The 22,438-nt window shown below is 47.3% G+C and overlaps 1 protein-coding gene across 1 annotated transcript; it reads right to left on the reverse strand.

Annotated features, from left to right (window-relative positions):
- Window positions 1-13,906: 13,906 nt before the first annotated feature.
- Saysd1 (SAYSVFN motif domain containing 1) lies at window positions 13,907-20,151 on the reverse strand. Its single transcript, XM_059273787.1, has 2 exons — window positions 19,925-20,151; window positions 13,907-14,441 (listed from the first exon to the last, which is right to left on the reverse strand). The coding sequence occupies exons 1-2, from the start codon at window positions 20,132-20,134 to the stop codon at window positions 14,115-14,117; spliced, it is 537 nt and encodes a 178-aa protein (XP_059129770.1). The 5' UTR covers window positions 20,135-20,151; the 3' UTR covers window positions 13,907-14,114.
- Between the last annotated feature and the right edge of the window lie 2,287 nt (window positions 20,152-22,438).

Here is a 22,438-nt window from a genome sequence, read left to right on the forward strand (position 1 = left end):
CCTGGGTCACCCTCACCACAGTACATTCTCTCTCTTGAACAGAAACCCAACTGTCTTTGTCAGTGTCCTATTTCTGTGAAGAGATGCCATGACACGGCAATTCTTATAAAGGAGAACATTTCATTGAGGCTGGCTTACACTCGGAGCCATTACTAAACATCCATTACCATCATGGTGGGAAGCATGGCAGCAGGCACGCCGGAGCTGGAGAGGTAGTGAGAGCTCCACATCTGGATCAGCAGGAGCTGGAGAGGTAGCGAGAGCTCCACATCTGGATCTGGTGCTGGAGAGGTAGTGAGAGTTCTACATCTGGATCAGCAGGCACGTCGGAGCTGGAGAGGTAGTGAGAGCTCCACATCTGGATCAGCAGGTGCTGGAGAGGTAGTGAGAGCTCTACATCTGGATCAGCAGGAGCTGGAGAGGTAGTGAGAGCTCCACATCTGGATCAGCAGGAGCTGGAGAGGTAGTGAGAGCTCTACATCTGGATCCGCAGGAGCTGGAGAGGTAGTGAGAGCTCTACATCTGGATCAGCAGGAGCTGGAGAGGTAGTGAGAGCTCTACATCTGGATCAGCAGGCACGCCGGAGCTGGAGAGGTAGAGTTCTACATCTGGGTCCACAGGCAGCAGGAAGAGACTGACACTGGGCCTGGCTTGGGCATTTGAAAACCTCAGTGCCCACCCCCAGTGACGAATGGCCTCCAACAAGGCCACACCTCCTAATAGTGCCACTTGGGGAGACCAAGCATTCACAGCTATGAGCCTATGGGGACCGTTCTTCTTCAAGCCACCACATCAAGCCTAGTCAAGAAAGAAAAGCACACTTGCTCTCCAGTGAGATCCATGCTCACCCCGATTCTTGCCATGTAAATGAGGGCATTTCTGTGGTATCAGTTTGCAGCTAATTCTGATTGGCTGCATAATTCTTCCATTCTGTGGCTCTAGTTGGGTAAAGAAGAACCTTGGTGATTTTTTTTTACCTATTTCTCCCTCCCCCCCACTCTGTGTATATATATATGTGTGTGTGTGTGTGTGTGTATTTATAAATATATATTAAATATAATATATATACAATCTATATTGTTTTATATATGTTATATTGTGCATATATATATTATATAAATATGATATAATGCTAGTATGTTGTTTATATAATATATTATATATTAAATATAATATATAGATATTATATGTGTATATATATAATTTTACACCTATGAGTGTTTTGCCTGCATGTATATGTATGTTGGTGGGTACACCATGTTCATGCCAGGAACCTGCAGAGACTGGAGGAGGATGTTGGATCTCCTGAAACTAGTTACATGTGCCTGTTAACTGCCATGTGAGTACTGGAAACCAAACCCAGTTGTCAAGTGTGTTGCTGATTGGTCAGTAAATAAATCACTGATTGGCCATTGGCTAGGCAGGAAGTATAGGCGGGACAAGGAAAAGAATTCTGGGAAGTGGAAGGCGGAGAGAGAGACACTGCCAGCCGCCATCAGGACAAGGAAGATGTAAAGTACCGGTAAGCCACAAGCCACGTGGCAAAGTAAAGATTAATAGAAATGGGCTAAATATAAGCGTAAGAGCTAGACAATAACAGGCCTGAGCTAATGGCCAAGCAGTTTAAATAATGTAAGAGTCTGTATGTTTATTTTATAAATGGGCTCTGGGACTGGCGGGACTTGGTGTCGGGAGCTGGAGAGAAATTCTCAAGCAACAAATGGCGTCCAACGTGGTGGCAAGAGTTTCCACCTAAAAACTTAGAAAAAAGATTCTAAAACGGACCTAAAACAGCTTCCTAATTGTCTCTCTCAAATAAGCGGCAGCTGCCGGTTTGAGCTACTGGCGGGTTCCTACTGTGCACTCTCGACCTGCAATATGGTAGGAATGAGGCCTCTGCAAATAACACATTAAGCTATGTGGTGGATTTAGCCTTTGCTAGTACAAAACAAAAAAAAGAAGTTTCTGGGCTACACGCTACTTTGATAAAAATGTAGACCCACTATTTCTGAGAGTTACGGCTCCCAGAGCTGGCGGAAAGCGGACCGCCGCCATGTTGGGAAGCTGAAATGGGCGGAGCCAGCAGCCACTGTGCCGTTTCAGGCTTAGAAGGCTGCAGTTTAAAAGTAATAGGCTCAAGCTAATATAAAAAAATAAGCCACATAAAGATGACTACCACACAGAGAATCTGGATTATGTTCTCTTTGATATTCATAACTACAGAAAAACATTTGATTGTAAAAGCTGTTGAGTTATGCCAAAATGTATATTTTAAAGATACCTTGACTTCAAAATTTGGATATAAGGATATGTTGCTTTGGAAAAGAGTCTCTGCTTTTGTTTCCACAGAAAGCCAGAGACTATGGATTTGTTCCAGATTAAGATACATCAGGTTTGACCAGCCAAGACCCCCTGAAAGGTCTCCAATGACACCATGGCCCAGATGATTCAACATCCAGAATGGTTTCAAATCAACTGGCTCAGATATACAGCCTCACGGACTACTCCATGATCCTAAAATTTTCTTTCTGTCTCCAGAAGATACAGCGCCCCCCTCCAGCAGGAAGTAGTAAGAGAAGCTACGCCCAAATTCCCAAATATACCAAGCTGGCTTTAGAGATGGAATTGGCTCACTCCCCCTCTAAACCCAGACATATTGCTCAAAAAAAAAAAAAATGGTTAAGAGATTCTTATGTCCCAAATCAGAAGAGCCCTCTGGTGTGGGACAGACAAAAACCAATATTTTTATTTAAAGCAGGTTGATTATAAATACAATCTCTTTCTAAAGAAAAAAAGGGGGATAGTTTAGATATGATAGGATAAAAGGGTAGATTAATGAACCTACTTTTAAAGAGTAACAACTTGTTTAAAATGTTTTACATTGCTATAGATTTAGTTTATTGATACAAATTTAAACTTAATTTTGTTATACTGTATATATATTTCTATTCTTGTTTGAGGTATTATGTTTATATAACTCATTTAAAATTGTAATGGATAATTAAAAAAAGATTAATAGTTAATCATCTATGATAATCATATTTGTAGCCATATTAGTTAAGTCTTCTAGATATACATAGTTATATTTCAGATAGATAGGTAGTCTTCAAACACTTCAAAGACCTACAAAATATGGCATTTAAAATGTTTTAAAAATTTAGACTTTTTGGACAATGAGACATGTCTGCTCCTGACAGCACCGATTTACTTCAGAGAGGAGGATGGGCATCGAAGACACTCCATATGGAGTTTATCTTCACCTTGACAAAAATAGCCATTTGGGCAAGAAACTGTTCTTGCCTGGACTGTCTGATCAACTGGACATGCAGGACCCATACAAAGGTGACCACTGAACTTTGCTTGACAAAATGGTCCTTCAGGTTCCTGCTTTGCAGAAAAAACTGCCAGACATTCTACAGGACACAGAGAAAAATAAATAAGAGACTCTAGGCCTGTGGGCTAAAGACAGATGCCCCAACTTTACAAGAGAACTTTGAATGACTGTCCAGGCTGCCAGCTGTCTCTGTCTACCCTACAAGACTCCTAAAAGTTGCTTATATCCTTCTCCATTTCTCAGATAATAATATATCCTTCTGAGGTCTTTGATGTGGTTAAAGACTAGATACTTACAATTTTCCTTAATGACAATAAAAGATAAGTTAGATATAAAACCTTAAACTTACAAATATAAGATAGATAGGATCTCTTCTTTAATATTGTAACTATAATTCTTGCTTGATAATTGTTTTGTTATATTTAATTTTACTATTTTAAAGTTAAAACCTTCCTTTTTAAGAAAAGAAAAGGGGAAGTGCTGTGGGATGGTCTGTATGTCAAGTGTGTTGCTGATTGGTCAGTAAATAAATCACTGATTGGCCATTGGCTAGGCAGGAAGTATAGGCGGTACAAGGAAAAGAATTCTGGGAAGTGGAAGGCGGAGAGAGAGACACTGCCAGCCGCCATCAGGACAAGGAAGATGTAAAGTACCGGTAAGCCACAAGCCACGTGGCAAAGTAAAGATTAATAGAAATGGGCTAAATATAAGCGTAAGAGCTAGACAATAACAGGCCTGAGCTAATGGCCAAGCAGTTTAAATAATGTAAGAGTCTGTATGTTTATTTTATAAATGGGCTCTGGGACTGGCGGGACTTGGTGTCGGGAGCTGGAGAGAAATTCTCAAGCAACACCCAGTCCTCTGGAAGACCATGCAGTGCTCCTAACTGCTGAGATCTCTTTGCAGCCTCCACCCCCACTCTTTCCCTATGGCCCCAATTCTCTTCATCTCAGCTCTTCCTCTATGCTCCTTTTTTGTAGCCTTTTCCATACCACCTGGCTTTTACTGTATGTGTTTTCCATGCAGAAGAATACACACACACACACACACACACACACACACACACGGGGGGGGGGGGGACATATAAAGCTAGAAATTCTAACAAAATGATTCCCATGGTTAGTCCATCTATTTTTTTTAAAAAATGGCACAGTCCTATAACCAACCATGGACTCCCTCCAGACCTAACTATGGCAAGTGAACACACCCATACCCATTTATTTCATCACGGTTTTCTCTCTCCGGCTGACAGAAGGAAGCAGTGGGAACAGTGGAGCTATCTCTCAGTGCACAAATAGGAACCACTCTAAGGTTGTCCAAAGACATATGACAAAAGTGACAGAAAGTAGGTGGCATGCTAGCCTGCTATGAACCTTCTCATTTCCTGGGGACGAATGCATGAAGACCCCTTTGCCAGAAGAGGTCCCCCAAACACCATCATTGGTTTGGGCGGATGAGACCCTTCTTTACGTGTGGCACATTTCTGCGCTGGAGCCCCTTTATTTATTTTAGGGGGGGGGCGTCTGCAGTGTGTATGTGAGATTCAGAGACCCAATAGGTGTCCTTTCTCTGCTTCTAACATACGGGTCTCAAGGACGCAGCTGAGGTTGTCAGGCTCACTGGCAAGTGTCTTTACCCTTTGAGCCCTCTCACTCACTGGCCCTAGAGATTTGTTGGAGACATGGTTGGCTATGCGTCCTTGGTTGGCCTGGAACTTATGTGGACCAGCCTGGCCTCAAACTTTCAGGGATCCGCCTGTCTCCACCTCCCTAGTACTGGGATTAAAAGCATGCATCACCATGCCCAGCCCAGATGATGTTTATTTTCACTAAATTTCTTAATTTTTGATATATAATATATAAAATTATATTTCTTCGTTCCAATTCCTCCCTCTAAACCCTCTCATATTCCCTCCCCTTTCTCCTTCAAATTCATGGGCTCTTTCTTCGATAATTGTTCTTGCATGTATATAAGCATGTAAATATTCTTAAATATAACCTGTTCCATCCATATATATTACTCGCGTATTTTTCAGAGATAGCTATTTGGCACTAACCAACCAACTGGGCGTGTTCTTCCCAGAGAAGGACCACCTCTCTCACTCCCAGCTTTCCTCCGTTGGCTGTAGTTCTCTGTGTAGGGCTGAGGCCTCATGGGCTTTTCCCATCTAGTTTGGCAAACTCATTGGTGTCGTCCTTGTTCCGTTCACATTTGGGTAGTGACGTTGTTGAGACTTCACGGGTGCAGATTCTGGTGTTAGAAGGAGACACAGCCTCACAGCAGACTCCTTGAACCTCTGGCTCCCCCAATCTTTCCATTCTTCCTCCACAGTCGTCCCTAAGCCTCAGGTGCAGGAGTGTTGCAGATGCATCCGTTGGGACTGTGCTCTAAAACTGCATTTCGATTGACTGTGGCTCTTTATAGTTGTCTCTGACACTATAAAGTTGTTTCCTTGATGAGGGGGGAGGCTGCTCTTACCTGTGAGTATAAGAAGTTAGTTACTTAGTCGTGTCTAATAACAGAGTGGGTCTTAAGTCTAATTAGAGAGCTGTTGGCAAGGCATGCACACCGCTGCTGCACCCTTAGGGTCGTTGTGTCCCGGTAGTCATTGATGGGGTTCGTAGGCATCCTATCTGGATAGGACTGTTGGTGGCCTCCCTCTTTGGTGCCTTCAAGTCCCATGAAAGTTAATCCTCATGGAGGGGGCATTCCAGTCAGTTTCAGCTCAGGGGTCTCTAGGCCCCTTTTCTGAAGTTCATGGTGTTTTCGGCAATAGGGACCTACCTTCTACCCAGAGGGGTAACCAAGGACAACAGCAACAGGCTGTTTTAGGAGTTTCTTGGACAATCCTGGGCAACAACTCAGAAGAGGGCTTCTGATGTATGGTATCACGGGTTCTTGTTAGGTGGCTTTTAGCCATCAGCCCAAAGAAAAGTTCATTAAAACTATATGTGTAGTTCACAGTCTGGGCTAGCTGAAGACATCCACAGGCCCACCTTGTGCCAATCGGCTCAGGCGAATGAAAGACACCCACGGGCCAGCCTGGGTCCTCACAGTCCAGGCTGGCTGAAGGCATCCACAGGCCAGCCTGGTCCCCTGTGGTACCTGCCAGGCTGGTAAGTGTCATTAGGATGAGCAAATACGTAGTGGAGGGATGGAAGAGAGAGAAAAGCAGAACCATTCATGTGCTATGGAAAGGGGCGGAATTGAAGATGTGAACTGGGTGAGGGACAAGCTAATGTAGGTGGCCTGTTTGCCACCTCAGGCCAGGGTGACATCTGGGTCCAGGATGCTGCCAAGGGCCATGTCTGGGTCCGTGGTCCTACCGCAGCTGGGTCTGTATTGACATCCATGACCTAGGTTGCCACTAAAGGCTACAAGGATGCCCAGGTACTGGTCTGGCACCTATGGCCATGTTGGTGTCTGAGGGCCGTGCCGCCTCAGGGGCCATGCTGATCTGAGGGGTCTGTGCTGCCACCCAGGGTCATGATGACGCCCAGGCCTGAGCTGCTGACAAGGGCCATGTCTGGGTCCGTGGCCAGGGTCTGAGTTGATGTCTGTGACTCCTGCTACCACTGCGGGCCAGGCAGATGCCTGGGGGCTGGTCAGCTACCTGAGATCATGTTGGTTTCTAAGGGACATGCTGCCGCCAGGGCCATACTGGTCTGTGTGGCCTATGCTGTCACTCAGGCCATGGTGACATCTGGACCTGAACTGCTGGCAAGGGCCATGTCTGGGTCTGTGGTCCTGGTGCAGTTGATGTCTGTGTTGATGTCCATGGCCCGTGTTACCACAGGGGGCCATAGGAACCATGCATGTTGAAATCCGAGGGCCATACTGAGCCAGCCAGCCCTTGACTGGCCCTGAAATAGTTGGTCCTGCTCTTCACTGGACACTGCAACAGGAGAGCTGGTCCCCCCACCACCACCACTGGTGTGGGAGAGCCGGCCCCTATGACATAGGCCTAGGAGAGAATTGGTTCTGCCCCTCACCTGAGCGGGGCGATATATAGGCACACAAATTCAACAGTCAAATTTGTACTTTCTGTGTTTCTAGAATGTTCTGAAATGAAATCTGAGGAAGTAAAGTGCCTTTAGTTACAGTCTCTGGGAGCCTCCTTGTTTTAAAGTCGCCTGGGCTGGTCCAGATGAACAGCTGGAAAATGGCAAGCCTGTGGCCCTTCTAAAACAACTCTGCTTAGATGCCGTCCTCCTCGGGTCTGCTTCCTAGTGTGCATTTCCAATTGATGTTGGGAGCTGCAGTGCACTGAAGCCCTCAAGCCAGAGGTAGAGAGGAGGCAGGTGTTCGGTGGTGCGAGTGGGGTCCCAGAGCCACATTTAACGGGACTAAAGGAGTCTTCTGAAGGGGCCAATTTTCTTTTCTGTCTTTTTCCGGTTTTTCTTTCCTTCTTCACTCCTTTCTTCTTTTTTAAAATGTCTGTGCGTGCGTGTGTGCGTGCATGCGTGCGTGTGTGCGTGCGTGCGTGCGTGTGTGCGTGCGTGTGTGTGTGTGTGTGTGTGTGTGTGTGTGTGTGTGTAGTGTATATGAACATGTGTACACAGGTATGCATGCTCAGTCCCAGGCAATGTGGGGGCCAGAAGACAATGTAAGGTGTCCTCTCTATTATTCTCCAGCATATTCCTACTCCAGTATATTAAGAGTTTCTCAGTGAACTTGGAGCTAGGTTGGCAGTAATCCCTCCTGTCTTTGCCCCCCACAGCACAAGGGTTATCCAGCTTTATATGTGGGTACTGGGGTTCAAACTCAAATCCTCATGCTTATACAGCAGATGCTTACCCACCAAGCCATCTCTCCAGCCCCTCACACACACTCCCTGTGTTTCTCTTCCTCTCTCTCTCTCTCTCTCTCTCTCTCTCTCTCTCTCTCTCTCTCTCTGTGTGTGTGTCTCACGTATCCTAAGCTTCCCTTACACTCTCTATATAGCTGAGGATGACCTTAAACTTCTGATCCTCCTGCCTCTACCCGCCAAGTGCTGAGATTATAGGCATGCACCATCAGTGCCTAATTTTATGTGGTCCTAGAAGTCAAGTTCACGGCCTGGAACATGCTAGGTCGGGTGGTTGAGTGAGAATGGCCCCATAGGCTTATGTGTTTAAACGTTTGGTCCCCGGTTGGTGACATTTGGGGAGGATATGGAACTTCTAGAATGGGAGCCTTGCTAGAGGACATATGTCACTGGGGGTGGGCTTTGAGAGTTTGTAGCCTTACCAAATTTCTACTTTCTGTTCTCTGCTTCCTGTGTGTGTGTGGTTGTGATGGGACCTTTCTGCTTCCTGCTCTGGTTATCTGCCACCATGCCTCTCCTGCCATTGTGGACTCTCCTTTTGGAACCATAAGCCAAAATAAACTTTATTCTCTAAGCCATTTTCGGTCAGTAGCTGATACACTAGACAAGCCATCTACCAACTGAGCTGTGGGCCCAACGGACCACTTTTCAGAACATCTAATGTCAGAGTGGTGGCCCACACCTGTCATCTCAGCACTTGGGAGGTGGAGCATGTACAGAGAACCACAGAGGTTTCCTAGTGAGAACTTACTCAGGGTCCAAGAATCTGAGCTTGCTTTACCCAGCAGGGCTGCATAAGGGGATGATTTGACCATAGGCGTGGTTACCATGTGTTTGGAAGGACCTACGCTTGGCTGTGCGGTGTGCTTTGATCTAGCAAGGGGGAGGTCTTTTGCCTCTCCCCTTGGCATTGTTATAAAAAAGCCCTTTTGAAGAGGCAGAAGGGGCTGGTGGGTTTTGATCCAGGTCCTCCCGAAGCTATCTTGTGCTTCTTTCTCCTCTTCGCTATCTTTCTATCTAAAAAGATATCTTATCCCTCTCTCCTCCTCATAAGAACCCTGGAGAAGGTGGGGACTGGCCTCCCACAAACAGGAGGACTGGAGGACTGGGAGCTTAAGGCAAGCCTTGGCTATGCAGTCAATTTGAGGCTAGCCTGGGCCATCTGATACCATCTCAGAAACAATGAACAGCCACATAGTACAGTGGTCTCTCTTGTTTGCTGTGGTTTTTGTTACTTGTGTGGTCAACAAAGGACAAAACATACTAAACTGAAAATGTCACAAGTTTTAAATAACATTCATTACAGTCCATGGTCTAACTGGTCTGCAAGATTATCGGCTATTCCGAATCACTTGCAGCGTCCATAGTATGAATTTAACACTATCATAGATGCATGCGCATAAGGAAAAGGTTTATACAGAGAACGTTTCCACCCACAGTTCTGAGTGTCTGCTAAGGAGTATTTGTGATGTATTTCCTGTGGATTTGGGAGGCAGGTGGTATATAAAATCCACAACTGGAAGTGACTTGGGGGCAGGGAAGGTGGCTCAATGGTAAGTGCTTGCTGCCCAAGCATGAGGACCTGAGTTCAGACCCCAGCGCCGCAACCTCAGAGCTGGGGAGGCAGCATCACGTGAATCCCCAGAGCTGGGGAGGCAGAGTCACGTGAATCCCCGGAGCTGACCAGCCAGATTATCAGATGAATTAATGAGCTCCAGGTTCAATAAGAGACTTTGTTCAAGAAATATGGTGGAGTAACTCAGGCCGACATCCCATAACCTCCGGCTTCCATAAGCATATGCACTCATGTGCACTGGCGTCCACATGAACATATCAGATGCCCACACAAACACATACATATCACACACACACACACACACACACACACACACACACACACACAAACACACACACACAGAGAGAGAGAGAGAGAGAGAGAGAGAGAGAGAGAGAGAGAGAGAATTTCTGTCTCTGAGACACCTCTCCCAGCATACCTGTCCCCTCTGACATGGTTCTCTGTGCACTAAGCTTTTTGAGAACAAGGTCTAAATCTTTGGTCCAAATGCTCAATGTTTCAAAATGAAAGTGTAACAGACACCAAAGCGTTGAGTTCAAATCTCACCTTCTTTAGTTTAGTGACCAATTTTTCTGTTAGCTCTGTAAGTTCCTAACAGCTGTGCCCCAGTCCCCTTGAGCTCAGAGGTGGACAGGGAACTACAAGGCTGCCTGCTAACCCTAGGGAGGGGCTGCTGTCTTATCTTAAAATATGTATATAACAAATCACTGCTGGGAGCTTTTAGAGCCTTTCCAGAACCTATGAAGAGGTCTTTACTCGAATGAATCTTGAAGTGGGAAAAAAAGTCTGAAGAACAAAAACAAAAACAGCACATTGGTTCTAAGAAGCATCCCAGAGGGTTTTCCTGTTAACATAAATCATCAAGTTTGTAGGCCAGGCTGCAGCAGCTCTGTACTGCCCCCTGGTGGCACCATGATCCTCGGGCTTCTGTTCTACCCCTGTATCCATTCTGCGGCTCTCCTCCATCCCAATATGCTCTTTGTGTGTCATGACCAGAGAACCTCCAAATATTTGCTGGAGTGTCAAGAACCTAAGGAATTGTTCCCATTTTCCTTGCTTCTGCCCAAATGAGGGTGGCGAGTTTGCCCAACTGTGTAACTTCCTCTCTGTAGCAGACCCAGGTGCCTAACCGGATGGTGCAAAGCAACCAAAAGGCAATAGTGACAGCCTCCCATGCGCGGGGCATAGTCCCAGCAGCATGAAATCATTCTTGGTAAAAACTCCCCAACCTGAAGCCCCCAGAAAGGGCCCATGCTGAATGAAGGAGACTGTTCCTGGGACATCATTCCTTTGACTGAGCCCGAGAGAGGAAGAAGAGAGAACTCAGTGGCCCACCAGCTTGCAGGACAGAGTCCAGGGGCTCCCAGGTGCCCTGAGATTGGAGTAAGGAGGAACGAACCTTGGTGGCAGGCAGAGCAGCTAAAGTTCTCCCAGGACACAAACTCCTGAAGAAGTACCTGAGCCTTGTGACTGGATTCCTCCTTGGGGTCACTAGTAACTAATCATCTTTACTTGGGGATAAATGTAGCCCTGCCCATGGACAGACCAGGCCAGATACTGTGAGAAAGAGCAAAACCAATGTGCCTGTAAAACACTGAAGGTGACAGAGACAACCATTCCCACATGCAACTCCGGCAGTGACAGCCTTTCTCTGGTGACAGCGCTGCCTTTAACAGCAGTCTCATTTGGGACTATTGGTAAAGTCTCGGGTAGAAATTCAGAAAATTGAGACTGTATCCCAAAAAGCTTGATGGTCTGACAAGAACAGCCAACAAGCACTGTCCTTGCTTCTCCTCCCTGCCAGGCATGTGACTGGCTCACACCTCACTTTCCCTAGAGGGCAAAGCCAGTACAGACAACTTTCAGGGAGAGGTGAGCAAGAGTGTGCAATGGGGCTGTGACTGGCAAGGTCTGCGTGTTTCCTATCACAGCCAAGAGCCTAGGAGGGTGCCAGGACTCAATAAATAAAAGATAAACTTAGATAAAACTGTGTCTCATAAATAGAACATATAAGGAAGAACAAAAGAGTTAACACTAGACCTCCATTTTTTAATTAATAATTCACAGGTAATAAAGTTACCTTCGGGAGCTGGGGAGATGGAAGGCTCAACAGTTAGGAGAGCCTGCTGCTCTTCCAGAAGATCCAAGTCTTCTCCTCAGCATCCCCATTGGGAGGCTCACAACAGCCTGTAATTCTAAAACTGAGGGACCCAATGTCCTCCTTTGGCCTCTGTGGGTACCAGCAAACACATGTGCACACACACAGACACAAATAAAGTTACCTTCATAATGTAAGAGTTATAGCTTACATTATGCTTACTTAGTGAAAAATTACTGAAGTGTAGATGGACTTTTGTGAGCCGCCAGCTCACCAAAAAAATGACATGGAGACTTCTTACTAATTATGAAAGCTCAGCCTTAGCTTAGGCTTGTTACTAACTAGCTCTTATAACCTAAATTAACCCGTATTTTTTAATCTATGTTCTTCCACATGCTCATTACCTCATCTCCATTACGCCCACCCTGTTTCCTCTCCATCTGGCTAGTGACTCCACCTTTCTTCTTCCCAGAGCGCTCTGTCCAGAAGTCCCACCTATACCTCCTGCCCAGCTATTGACTGTAGCATGCCCCCCCACCTTTAGCTTTTTATTAAACCAATCTCAGTGACATATCTTTATACAGTGTAATGGAATACTCTGCAACACTGAAGGAACTGATAATTTCTTTTTTTTTTTTTTTTTTTTTTTTGGTTTTTCGAGACAGGGTTTCTCTGTGTAGCTTTGCGCCTTTCCTGGAACTCGCTTTGGAGACCAGGCTGGCCTCGAACTCACAGAGATCCACCTGCCTCTGCCTCCCAAGTGCTGGGACTAAAGGCGTGCGCCACCACCGCCCGGCATCTGATAATTTCTTAAAACCTTAAGTTGAACAAAATTGGAGTCTTTTTATTCAACAGTGTGACTCAAAGAAAAGGTGTGTGTGGTCCAAGTTCAATGAACCTAAACTCCACCATGTCGGGAGAAGAAACAGCACCCACACCAGGCGCGAAGGCTGCTGTCTCCACAGCTGCCGACCAGAGCCACAGGCAGAGACCGCTGACTCTACATCAGCACATGAGAGGCAGAATGCTCACTAAAGGTGTACAAGGCCCCAGTATATAAACCAGAACCACAAAAGTGTGAGTTCAAGACCAGCCTGGGCCACAGGAGATCCTTTTAAAAATACCTAAAAGAAAATGAAACATGACCCAAGCAGTCAGTGAGTCCAGAGAGTCCTATTACCTAGCCCTTCTCCTCTGCACACACTCAAGAATTTCTCTTGATGGACTTAGCATTAATCACCTCTTATCAAATCTCCAACATTGGGGCTGGAAAGATGGCTCAGCAGTTAAGATCACTGGCTGCTCTTGCAGATGACCCAGTTCCCAGAACCCACAAGGCAGCTCACAACCATCTGTAACTCCAATTCCAGGGGATTGGACACCCTCTTCTTGGCCTCCACAGGCACCAGGCACACATGTGGTGCACACACATGCATGCAGACGAACACTTATACAAGTATTTTCTTATCTCTAATATTGACTTTGTCCTGCTAAGACTCTGTCTCTTCTTTCCCAAGTAGGGACAGGGCAGCGACATGATGAAAGAAGTGATGGGCAGTGTTCGGACCCGCTTATGGAAAGTATCCTAAAGACATTTCATATTTCAATAGCATTGATGGCTGAAAAGAGGAAATGCAAGACACAAACAAACTTCTGAAAACTTGCAACTTAAAGCTTTTGGAAAAACAATTCTGTAAATTTTCTTGAAGGGCTAGAGAGATGGCTCAGTGATTAAGAGCATTTATTGTTTTTGCAGAGAACCTAGGTTCAGTTCCCAGTACCTGTATGGTGGCTCACAACCATCCATAATTCAAGTTCCAGAGGATCTGATGCCCTCTTTTGACCTCTGAGGGTACCAGGCACATTCAGGCAAAACACTCATATTTAAAAAGAAAAAGACCAAGACCAGTCCCCCTGGCTGGCCTAGAATATGGCTAAGTAAATATTTAAATATCTTAAAAGAGCATCTGGGTGTTATACAGAGCCCCAGTGTGCCTACTCATCCATCAAATCACTGGTAAACCAGAGGACCGCACAGTGCATCTGTAACATGCCACTATCACCACCCTCCAATAATGAGACAAACCAGCCTCCTTCTTCCATGGCTTTTATAAACGGCATCAGCCCCACAGTGAATGTCTTTTAGAAAATTTCACCAAAATCAAAGAGGAGTCCAAAAACGAAACTGCAGCAGATAAGGGGAAAGTGGAGGAAGTGGAGGTCACAAGGCCACCCTGTAAGCTGTCCTCTGTCCTCTAGAGTCCATGCTCAAGGCTAGGAGGCCCAGCTGAGGTGGGTCCTACCTCCCCCGTGGGGGCCTGAGCTGTAACTCGCGCTCCAGCTGCTCTGCAGTCAGGGTGCCCTGGATGGCTTCACAGCCGGGGTTGAACACAGAGTAGGCGCTCTTCTCCCCTTCTTTCTTCTCTCCGGGACCCCGAGTCCCTACGTACATCCAATAGAACATAGACAGGACAAAGTAAGCCAGGCCAAATTCCAGTTCCACGAACAGACCCAGCAGGACCAACCAGAGGAGAACCTTCAAGAAGGTGATGTTGGTCAGGAGAGACTGGTGTCGGGATGAAGGCAGAGGGACCGCTGTGCTCTGTGGGGGCTGCTGAGCTGCTTCCTAGGACACAGAAGCAAACAGAAGTAAGAACGGGAGAGTGATGGAGCTGAGAGGATCCAAGTAATTGGAAAGGCAGAACTTACTGCTCTAGGAAGGCTGCTGGCTCACTGATTTCTATTTGTTGCCTTCCTCTCTAAAGCAATCATTGCCAGAGAGCTTAGGCACCCTGGTCCAAACAAATCAACACTAATGGGTACCCAGCAAGATGTGACCCCACGAAAACCTGACAGCATTGAGATGGGACCCATGGGAAGCACTTCTTCAGATTAGCTGGCTGCTAACAAACCTACTTTGTGCCCCCACAGAACCTGACCAGTAATTGATAATGCAGCAGCTGCAGTACTTATCTCCCAGGGACAGTCAACACACTTTTGCAGATTTGATTAGACGGGTTGAAATATCCAGGGTGACTCGGTTCTAAAATGGAGACCATACCCAAAACAGAAAACAAAAATCCCTTTCACGTGTTTAAACAAACCATGATGGCCATTATGGCCATTACCATCCTACACCACACTATCCTATCCAGGTCCTCATCGCTCATTCCCAGGCCTGAGAAGCATCTTCTAAGCAGACTCCTTACCTCCTATCTCTCTCCAGTCCCCAGGCCAGCCTGTGTACAACTGCTCGATGAGTTCTCGAGATCACCGTCATCCTGCAGCCCACACATCTGCAGGAAAATCCTATTGCCTGCACATTAAACTTCAGGGTTCTTAGGTGGGAAGACCCAGAGCCAGATGCTAAGGGAAGCCCCTGGGGTGTACATGGCTCTAGGAGCTTTGCCTCCACTATTTTCTAAGTTTTTGAGAGTCTCTTTTTGATACATAGCAAGAAATGGGTTTTATACTGCAGCCCTGTCCACGGGTGCAATGGTAACCAACGTCAGCACTATCTGCCTGGAAAAACATTCTTGCATTCCAAATTATTCTTCAACAACTCTTAAAGGGAACAAGAGCCTATGCTGATTTTACCATCCATGAATGGGCCATGACTTGCATCTTGAAAACCTGTTTATTTAATTGGGTGCTCCAGAGGGGATGGTAGGGAAAAGGTGTGAGACAGAAAGAGTTAACGGAACAAACTGTCAAAGGGGACAAACCCAGGGGCACATGTGGAAAGTCCTGTGACTGATGAGAACTGTGTCTAGTGCTCATTCAGTTTGCCTTGTCGACAACCGCAATGTGGTTGTATGGTACTCAGGCATGGCTCAGGGAACACATCTCCATGCCCCCAGGAGCAAGCTGCTTCCGACCTGAGGGCCCTTTGCAGAGGGAGACAAAGGCAGAGAGACAAACCGAAAGTGAGATTGGGGGCGGGGCACACCCGAGGATGACATCAGGTGTCATTTCAATGGCTTTCCACGTTTATTTTTGACACAGGGTCTCTCACTGAACCTGGATATCACCAATTAGGATAGACCGGCTGGCCAGAGAACTCCGGGGACTCTCCTGTCTCTGCCTTCTCAGTGCTAAGACTACAATGCGCCGAGCTGAGCTTTATTATGTGGGTGCGGGGGCTGCACGGTCCTCATGCTTGCACAAGCTAGCTCCTGAGCTCCAGAAAGAACATTTGAGCAGTAGGGCCCTCTGAACCAGGACTGGGAGGTCAGGAGCTGCAGACCAGGATGGAGAATGAACCCCCAGGGCTGAACTGCTGAACTAGGGGCTTTCTAGGATAGGGCCAGAGAAGGGAGCAAGTTTCCAAGGGATTAAACAGTTACATGCCTTTTAACCACAACATGACAGGACCTTATCATTTGGGGGACTACTTTCCTCCAAGAAAACTTGGGCAGAGGGAGATGAAGGGCATGGATATTTATCAAAGAATACCGAAAGGAAGCTATGACAAAACAGAAGGGTAAAGAAATCTCCATGGCCCGGTGAACAACACAATTACTAGGTAGCAATGGGTTGCGACTTATAAAACTGTAATGAGAATTTTATACCAGGGCAAACCCAGGAAAGGTAATAGTCAGTGAAAATGAACCTGAAGCCGAGTCCCTTAAGAAAGGCAGATTAGTGCCAGTCCACCCCAGCGTTTGCTCTCATCAATTTCTGTTTTTAATGAAGGAGGCTTTCTCTTGAGTTGAGTTTCTCTAGGCTCAACTCAGTGATTTCATATTCCTTCAGAAATGAGACACCCAGTCAAGAGTGCTGTGTGTGGGTCAGACGTTGCCTTTAAACTGGAGCAGGGGAGAGGAGCGGAAGAGAGGAGGAGAGATGCATTCTAAGCCTGTTTACTGAGGCCTAATCAACAGTTTTCCATAGACAACTGAGCTGTACAAACTGCACCAAAGGAGACGGACGGTCGAGTGGCTGTGAGTGGGAACCCTGAATACTGTAGAGAGAATATGGAGTCAAAACTGAGCAGCCATATACTATTAAAGGAATTTCCTTAAATTAGAGACAGTTGTTGGGGGCACTAGAGAAGCCAGGAATATTAAACATGCAGGGGCGTCTCCTCACTGGAGGAAATAAATACGGTCATCCCATCCAGAAAGCTGGGAGTATTGTTAACTACCTGTGACCTTCTGCTACTTGGAGAGACAGACCTCATCTAAAATCTCCAGAACGATTATCTCAGACTCTCCCTCCCTAGACCTTTATCTTTAGCTTCCAGTTAAAAGAACCCATCCTTAGGGGAGGTGTCACATGTACTTTATAGCCTGCCGACCTCTCTGTTATCTCAATTAGAGACCACCCCAGGTCCTAGGCTCTTAAGCTAGAGAACCCATCTTCATGGTCACATGTACTTTGTAAAGGAGTTTTTATGTAGTCACACCTTAAGCTTTACTGTGTACCTGGAATTGGAACGACTGTTGCCTGGAAACCTATCTCCAAATTCTATTGTTTAAATATGCCTACAATAAACCACCTGGCATCAGATTTCCCAAAATGTGATCCATGTTGATAGAGTCAATCTGAACAGTTTTCATTCTCATCTTTTCAAGGTTCATCTACCTTCCTGCCATGACACCTGAGGGACCCTCCTCATGCAATAACAGATCAACTTGAAATTTGGGGGTGGTTTCCAGACAGGGTTTCTCTATGTAGCCCTGGGTGTCCTGGAACTGGCTCTGTAGACCAGGCTAGCCTTGAACTCACAGAGATCCGCCTGCCTCTGCCTCCCCAGTGCTGGGATTAAAGGTGTGTGTCACCACCACCCAGATAGGAAATAATTTTAATGTGAGCAAGATAAGAAGCTGTTTCTGGTATAATGTGAATTGGGGGTGGAGTGGAGCCTTTGTTTTTGACATGGTGTCTTGCTTACACAGCCCAGACCAGCTTCAAGTTAACAATCCTTGGCATTCTGGCCCGCCCCTTGGGGACCCACCCTGCATCCTGATGTAAAGCCTCCTTTAAGGAAAAACCTCTTCCTTCCTCTTCCCCTTCCTCCCTTTCTTGCCAGGAGGTGTGCACACCTCAGCTTATCCTCTTCTTCCTTTCTCCCTATCTATCTGTCTATCTATCTATCTATAATAAACTCTCTACATGGATGCTGTGTCTGCATGGTATGAGTGAATTTCCACATCACACCACTGCCCGCTGTGTGTGTGTGTGCTGTTGTCTCTCCCTCACCCACCTTGGCCCTACCTGCCAAGGCCTCCCATACGACAACGTATCATTACAGTCCTCCTGCCTCAGACTCCTGAGTGCTATGATTACAAGCATGTACTGCTACTCTACCATTTTGGTTTTTGGGGGGTGGTCCTGAAGATAGAACCTACGGCCTTAAACATGTTAGTCAAGGGCTCTACTACTGATTTATATTCCTGTGTTTATTTATTCATTTATTCATCCTTTTTGGCAGTGCGGGAGGTCGAACCTAGTACGTTATGCATGTAAAAGAAGCATTCTACCACTGAGCTACAACTCCAGCTCTTAAACTTTTAAAAAAAAAATTCTGAGACAGGGTCAAAGTCAGGCCTTGATCTTGCAATCCCCTGCCTCGGTCTCCTAAGTAGCTAGGATTACAGGCCTTCACTATTAAAGAAAATCCCCGATCCCAAACCAGGGCCATAAAACAGGCCAAGACCTCAAAACGCCTGCCACTCATGGAATTTAGGAAAGCAGCCCACCTCCATAATATGCACTGGGACCCAGAGATCTCATCCTGAGCCCAGAGGTTGTACAAGCAAACTGATTCTTAAAATTTAAAAAAGCAGTTTATCCAGAAACTGGCAAAGCCAGGCTCCCCCCCTCCCCCCCCCCCCCCCCCCCCCCCCCCCCTGCTTCTTTGACATTCCATGGCAGGTTCCCCTGTGCCCTCAGACACAGACACTGAGCTGCAGAGTTCAGGTGTGCCAACTTCTTAGACCACTAAAAGTCTGCTCTCACTGTTCAGAGGCCAAACTGGGTCTACTCTGCCATTTCCTGGGCTGACTTCTGGCAGCAGCCAGACCCAGCCCTATGTATGTATCTGGCTCTTTTTATGCTTACAAGAAGCTAAAGCCTTGTGACTACTGAAAAGGATAGTGTGTTGGTTAGTTTCTTGTCAACTTGACCCAAACTAGAGTCTTCTGGGAAGAAGGAATCTCAATTGAGAAATGAGATTGCCTGCAGGCAAGTCTACATCCTGTAAGCTAAAGTAAGCCCTTTCCTCCCCAGGTGGCTTTTGGTTATGGCGTTTATCACAGTAACAGAAACCAAGCTAGGACACAGATTTCCCCCCTGGAGCGTTTCACATTTCCACCCAGACTTTCCTATCTCACAGGCAAGCCTCCCTGCCAGGACACTCCTGAGTGAGAACTACAAGATGGCACAAAGAGATTCAAGTGGGCTATTATACTCACAATAATCACCCACACCTAAACTTGAATACCCTTCTCTTGTCCAAGAGCGGCATGCAAGCCCATGTACACCACCACAGGCAGTTACAGTGACTACACTTTGGAAAGTTTGTAGTCAAACCCCATTTTCCCCAGGCCTGACCGACCCTGCTTAGCTTCAGAAATCAGTTGCGTTCAGAGTGGTATGGCCATAGCCTCAAACTTCCTTCTCCTCCCTCCAAATTCCATTTCTAAAACACAAGCTGTCTGAGACACTGGCTACCTCTACCCAAGGTGTGAATAAAGCGAGGCCTTAATCACTGCCACTTTTGATCAATAACCAATTAGACCTTTTACCCTCCACTAGCAGTGGACTGCAGCTGTTTCTCAAAGCCACGTGGCATCTCTACGATTAACTCGCTGTGAACAACTCCTAAGAGTGGAGTTGCTTCTTTCTTCGAGGTTCCAAACCTTCGCGTTCTCTTTGCAATTAGTTACTGCACAGGACCGTGTCTGGGAAGAAAAATTTCAAGGCCATGTGTCACGTGCTGACACACATTGAGGAAATGCGGCGTTCAGCCACTGGGCAGGCGAGGAGAGAGCTCACAGGAGAAGGTAGAGCTTTGAGCGACAGAAGCCGTGGGCGTGGCTTGTGCGGAGTGGGGCGTGGCCCAGCGCGGAGGCGGAGCTTCAAGGTGCGGGCCTCTCTCCTCACCTGAACCTGGCTGGGCCGGGCCTGCGTGATGGCGGGGCTTGCTTTCCACTTCAGGAAGCGTCTCAGCCAGCCCGGGGCTGTCTTTGGGGTCGCCGCCGCCGGCTCCGCCTTCGCTGCTGAGGTCTGCTCGCCCTGGCTCGTCGTGGAGGGCTGGGCCACCAGCGCGGCCCGTTTGCGGGCCTCCCGGAACTCGGCTAACCTCTGTTCCATGGCGCGCGCCCGCCCTCCCGCTCGCTCGCTCGCTCCCGGAGCGCGTGCTCGGGACCCCGCCTCGGCCGCCGCCGTGCGCCTGCGCAGGTGGATCTCCGTGGCGCCTGCGCACTGCGGTCGCGCCCGGCCTCCCGGCCGGAGTTTTCTCAGGACTTGTGACGTCCTGCGTGCGGACGGCTTGTACCTGGAGCAATTTCTCTCTTCCGACGCTCGTGGACGACGCGTCCATCGTCTCGGGCTCAACTCGGAGGACCGCCGTGGGTTCCTGGCCCTTGCTCGGGCCGCAGAACCAAGTTCTGACGTGTTTGCGCCTCACCTCGGCACAGTAGTCCCCACCGTCCCGCCTCCGGTTCCGGGGAGAACGTGGGAGCCAGGGGTCAGCACCCCAGGGAGAAAACCATCTCAGGACGCGGGAGGAGGCCGGTGGTCTCTGGGAAGTTCCCCGCGTCAGGAAGGCAGGGTGCTTCCTACCTTCTTCCGTGAAGGGGCTGTACCAGCCAGTTGTGCACACCTCCGTTTATGTATATGTGTGTATTATGTATTTTGCTCGCTACACTAGAGAGATGCGTGCGTGACAAGTCAGAAATGTAAAACAAACAAACTTACTGGGGCTCAATTTAAAAACACAAATCTAGAAGAAGGACTCAAAAGAGTGTAGGAGCCAGAGGTAGGAGGCGGCCCGACTGAGACAGTGTCTTCTGGCCATCGTGGGACCACGGCACTCCTGAACTCCCGGCGGCTATGGTTGCCTGCACAAGATCAAGCTAGCCAACATTCCAGGATAAGCTCGCAAGCCCCAACCCAACTGAGGAGCTACTGATGGGATCTACCTTCTGAGGGAGGGAGAGTCAGTTTAATGTTGTGGGCTCTGGTGGGTCAACCACACCCCAGTGGGTAGCACACGAGTGGGAATCTGTGGGCTATTTTTAAAAAAATAAAAAGAGGAGGTTGGAGGAGATGAATGTGGGAGGAGTGGGCATGAATGTGACTAAAATACATTGTATGCGTGTGTGTGAACTTGTCAAAAATTAATAAAAATAAACTATGCCCATCTTAACTGTAGTCTTAGCTGTGCACTTGTGTTAACTACCACCCAGGAAAGAACGTTCCTAGAACTCTGGATGTTCCTTGCTCCTTCTCCCAACTAGTATTTACCCAAAAAAATACAACTTCAGATTTGACTGTTTTACGAATTTTCAAAGCTCTAAACTAAGTGCCCTTGCAGAATTGAGTCTCAAATACTTTTTGTATATTGCTGAGTTTGAGTCAAAAAGCTAGAAAATGGAGTCCCATTATTTAACCAATGTTTGTCTAGGGCTATGTGCTGAGTACTGTACCAAGGATTAAGTAAGATTTAGGGCTGGAGGCCGGTGGGGGAGGGGGTGTTGTATTACAAGCCATTCTAATTGGAAAGACGAGCCACAGACAAATAAACCACCTCATCTTTAATGTCATGTCAAATACTGACAAGCGCTCTGAAGCAAAGCAAAGCAAGTAACAGGGACAGTGCAGCCTTGACCAGTGATCAAGAACTTCGGAAAAAGGTTGCTATCTAAGCAGAGGCTAAATGAGATGAGTGGCTGAGGCATGTAGCTGTCTGGTCAAGAGTGCTTCAGTCCACAGAGGTGATCTCCATGAGTAAACTGGGGTTGGGGGGACAATAGAGGGGAGGAGATGAGAACACAAGGTAACGGGATGGTTGAGCTGGGGCAGGGATGGAGTGGGAGAGCAATGAATGAGATATCTCGATAGAAGGAGACATTATGGGGTTAGGGAGAAACCTAGTGCTAGGGAAATTCCCAAGAATCTACAAGGACGACCCCAGATTAGACTGCTAGCAACAGTGGTGAGGGTGCCTGAGCTAGCCTACCCTGGTAATCAGATTGGTGAATACCCTAACTATCATCATGGAGCCTTCATCCAGAAATTGATGGAACCAAGCACCAGGCCAAGCTCCGGGAGTCCAGTCGAAGAGAGGAAAGAGGGACTATATGAGCAAGGGGAGTCAAGATCATGATGGGGAAATCTACAGAGACAACTGAACCAAGCTCAAAGGAACTCACGAACTGTAGACTGACAGCAGTGGAAGCTGCATGGGACTGGACTAGACCCTCTGTGGTCAGGAGACAGTTGTGGAGCTGGGTCTGTTTGAGGGGCCCCTGGCAGTGAAGAAGAAACATCCAGTTAAGGGTTCTGAGACCACAGCTAGTGTGCTTGACCTCACAGAACCTTGAAACCCAGTGTGACTGTAACAGGGGGAGAAAGGGAGAGTGTCTAGTCTGCCACTTGTTTTGGTTTGGTCTG

This window comes from Peromyscus eremicus, chromosome 9 (genome assembly GCF_949786415.1).
Source record: "Peromyscus eremicus chromosome 9, PerEre_H2_v1, whole genome shotgun sequence".
NCBI lineage: Eukaryota > Metazoa > Chordata > Mammalia > Rodentia > Cricetidae > Peromyscus > Peromyscus eremicus.

Excerpts from the sequence above, each read along its gene's own strand:
- Saysd1 (XM_059273787.1), bottom strand. The coding sequence starts at position 20,134 with ATGGAACAGAGGTTAGCCGAGTTCCGGGAGGCCCGCAAACGGGCCGCG. Across the intron at positions 14,442-19,924 it reads CCCGGCCCAGCCAGGTTCAG|GAAGCAGCTCAGCAGCCCCC; the intron begins GTGAGGAGAGAG and ends TCTGTGTCCTAG.